At 23.7% G+C, this 3,333-nt stretch overlaps 1 protein-coding gene across 1 annotated transcript in view; it reads left to right on the top strand.

The window, feature by feature from the left end:
• LOC108687653 (major facilitator superfamily domain-containing protein 8) overlaps positions 1–1,465 on the top strand; it is a 3,412-nt gene extending 1,947 nt beyond the window's left edge. Inside the window, exons 6-9 of the mRNA XM_018193556.1 lie at positions 61–160; positions 428–562; positions 707–816; positions 940–1,465. Coding sequence (XP_018049045.1) covers positions 61–160; positions 428–562; positions 707–816; positions 940–1,421 — 827 coding nt within the window. The 3' untranslated portion in view covers positions 1,422–1,465. The remainder of the gene's footprint in view (positions 1–60; positions 161–427; positions 563–706; positions 817–939) is intronic.
• Positions 1,466–3,333: the final 1,868 nt, after the last annotated feature.

Below are 3,333 nucleotides of genomic sequence, written 5' to 3'. Positions count from 1 at the left end.
TATATATATATATACATACATATACACATACATACATAATAGAATTTATTGTTTTTACAGAAAAAGAAACGTGGAAAGCCATAAAACCGGATTATTTGGCTTCATGGACTTTAATTTGTGGATTCTTTGTTTTGGTTTTTAATTTTGTTCTTCTTGAGACGTAAGTATATATATTTTTTTTATTTATTTTTTTATATTTGTTCAAAAATAATTAAAGAACAATTGAAAATAAGAGAAAGAATAATTTATACATTATTTAAGAAAGCAAAACTTGATTTTAAAAAACTTGATATTTTAATTGTTAATTTAAAAACATTGATGTACATCTATTGTAAAATAATATTAAAATTAAGATCATCAATTGAAATCTTGGTTTACTAAATAAAAAGTTTTAGTTAACAAATGTATGTCATCTTTTTTCGTATAGTCTTGGTACTTCTCTTACCATGGATCAATTTGCTTGGACTAAAAAGGAAGCGCTATATTATATGGGAATCCTAATGAGCGTTGGAGCTGTAATAGCCTGTATTACATTTACTATGATTGGACCACTTTGTAAAAAGTAATTATGATGAAATTACAATCTTTTTAAGATAAATAACTAATATTTAAACAATAAAAATATTATTTTATCGCTATATAACATTTATAAGCAGATAATATCTCATTTTATATGCTATTAAATAAAATACGTACTTTTTTATAGATTTGCAGAACGTAAAGTAATGTTATGGGGTGGATTCTTTTTTATGGTGATTGGACGAGTACTATGTATCCCATGGGGTTCGGATCCTCCTATAATTGGAGATTTTGGACGTGAGTATCTCTCTATTAAATAAAAAAATATTTTTTTAAATTGTATATTTTTATACTTAGCATGGATTTCTTTATGCATATTATATGACAACTTTATAATGGAAGTATTTCAATATCTTGTAGCATATAATAATATCACGACAGATGCCAATGGTACAGAAATCGTAGGATGTCCTATTACTCAAGAATGGTGTCTATATACTCCACAAATCACGATTATTCAATTTTTGATTGGTTACACCTTTACCTCTATAGGTTATCCTATAGGAGTTACTTTGATGCAAACTATATTTAGCAAAATTCTCGGCCCGCGTCCACAAGGCGTGTGGATGGGTTTAATGACAGGTGCGGGTTGTGCATCTCGCGTTTTAGGTCCAGTATTTGTGGGCTTCATTTATACTCGCTTAGGAACATATCATACTTTTGGTATCACTGGCATAATGCTAATCGTTTCCATGTTATGGTTACAACTTGTAAATAAACGTTTGATTGCACCAGAGCTAAAGAAAAGTAATGAAGTGTCGAACAAACAAGAAAAAGATGCCGAAATTCCATTAGTTCATTTAAGATCTAATAATACTCAAACATCACGTGAAACTGTATAATTAACGAAACATCAGTTCGTAATTGTGATAATTCAAACTGTCTTGCCGGAAAAAATTATCTTTTTGCAATGTGCAGTCAATTTTACATAAACATTACAAACGTTGTTTAGATAACAATGCAAATTAATTTATATTTTTTATAAATGTTTATACAAATTACATTCTTTAAATGTATAGATATTTTATAAAAATTTTATACAGTTACATGCTAAATATGATAAAAAAAATAGATCTCAGAGTAATTATAACAATACTGAGATAATAATAATAAAGAAATCGTTCATAATTGCTCAAAACTTTCTAGTGACACAATTTAAATTTTATTAAATTTTTTATATAAATTTATTTAAATTTACTAATGTTATATTGATTATATCATATTACAATATGATAATGATTAATTATAATATGACATTAAATGTTAATGAGACTTGGATTATGAAAACTTGCCATAGATAATGCAAATGATATTCGTGAACTATTCTTCCATTACTTTTTGCTTGAAGAAAAGTTATAACTTTGAAATATTGAACAATTATTAGTATATTAGGATTATATTTTTAATATTATAGTACTGAATATTTTTAAAGAGAATAGTACGTATGCATGTACAGATAAATACTAACATAAAAATTGTAAGTTTTATATACACTGAAATCTATTTCTCTAGCATTTTTATTGATTGCAAAACAAAAAATAGCACAAAAAAGTAAATATCTAATCTGTATTCTATATGCATTTTTATATACTTATTCTCGTTTAAATATTAAATTTACATTTATCATTTTTGAAGATTAAAATTTATATTATATTTAAGAATTCGAATAATGTACAAATTCATAATAGAATAACATATATGAGCGCCATTATATTTCCTGAAATGTAGACTTATCCATTTTAGCTGAATTTCTTATATGATTCATTTTTTCTTTTTTTCTTTTTACATTAAAATAAAAAATGAAAGATGAACTTTGCACAGTTCAATTAAAAAGAACAGAGTTTAAGAAAATAATATACAAATAAATTAGATCGTAGTAAATAGCAGGTGATACGAAATTTGATTGTGTATTAAGCAATTATCAAAGATTTATTGACGAATTGAATTCTTTCTTAAAAATATTTTGTTACTAATACAATAACCATTTTTGTTCGAAATACATTTAGACGTTGGAATGTTCATGAGATTGTAATATTTATAAATTGTATTATGTGAATTATTTATATAAGTTTAACGTAAATGCAACATAAATCAATGCAAGAGTGTAAAAGAGGTACAGTCTACTTTTTATTTTTTCATATAACTTGAAGAGCAAAGACTGACCTAATTAAATATATAATTTTATATAATTAAAATTTTATAAAATTATTTTACAATTAATAAATAAATAGCTGATATTACACAGCAATAGATATTACTGCTATCTACTATTTAATTTTTTAATAAATACTTCAAAAGACAATATGAAAAATTGTGATATAAATAATTCACATTTTTTATCTTTAAAAAGTCATAATTAAATATATTTAATACAGTTTTGACAAATAGTTGAAAAAATTGAATGAAATATAGTAAATTTTAGAACATAATTGGCATTATATTATAAAAAGAAATATGAGCTATATTTTCAAAGTGCAATTAAATTATAAAAATATAAATCAATGGTTAATATTTTTTAAAGATGCAATATTTTAAGATAATATATAGGTAACACTAAAAATTTGTGCAAAATGATACGTTCAAACATTTCATGTAGATTTTTTATTGTACTCAATTTTAATAACAAATATTTGGATGATCAAAAAATTGTTAACATTGCAGAAACGCCAATCAAAAGTTAATATCTGGTTAAATCTGGTACAATAATACTTTCATTACATAAGAGAAGTATATAAAATTAAAAGATTAATATAT

This window comes from Atta colombica, unplaced genomic scaffold (assembly GCF_001594045.1).
Source record: "Atta colombica isolate Treedump-2 unplaced genomic scaffold, Acol1.0 scaffold102, whole genome shotgun sequence".
Lineage (NCBI taxonomy): Eukaryota > Metazoa > Arthropoda > Insecta > Hymenoptera > Formicidae > Atta > Atta colombica.
Note: the sequence above shows the minus strand (reverse complement) of the source record. Positions and strands in the feature narration are given on the sequence as shown.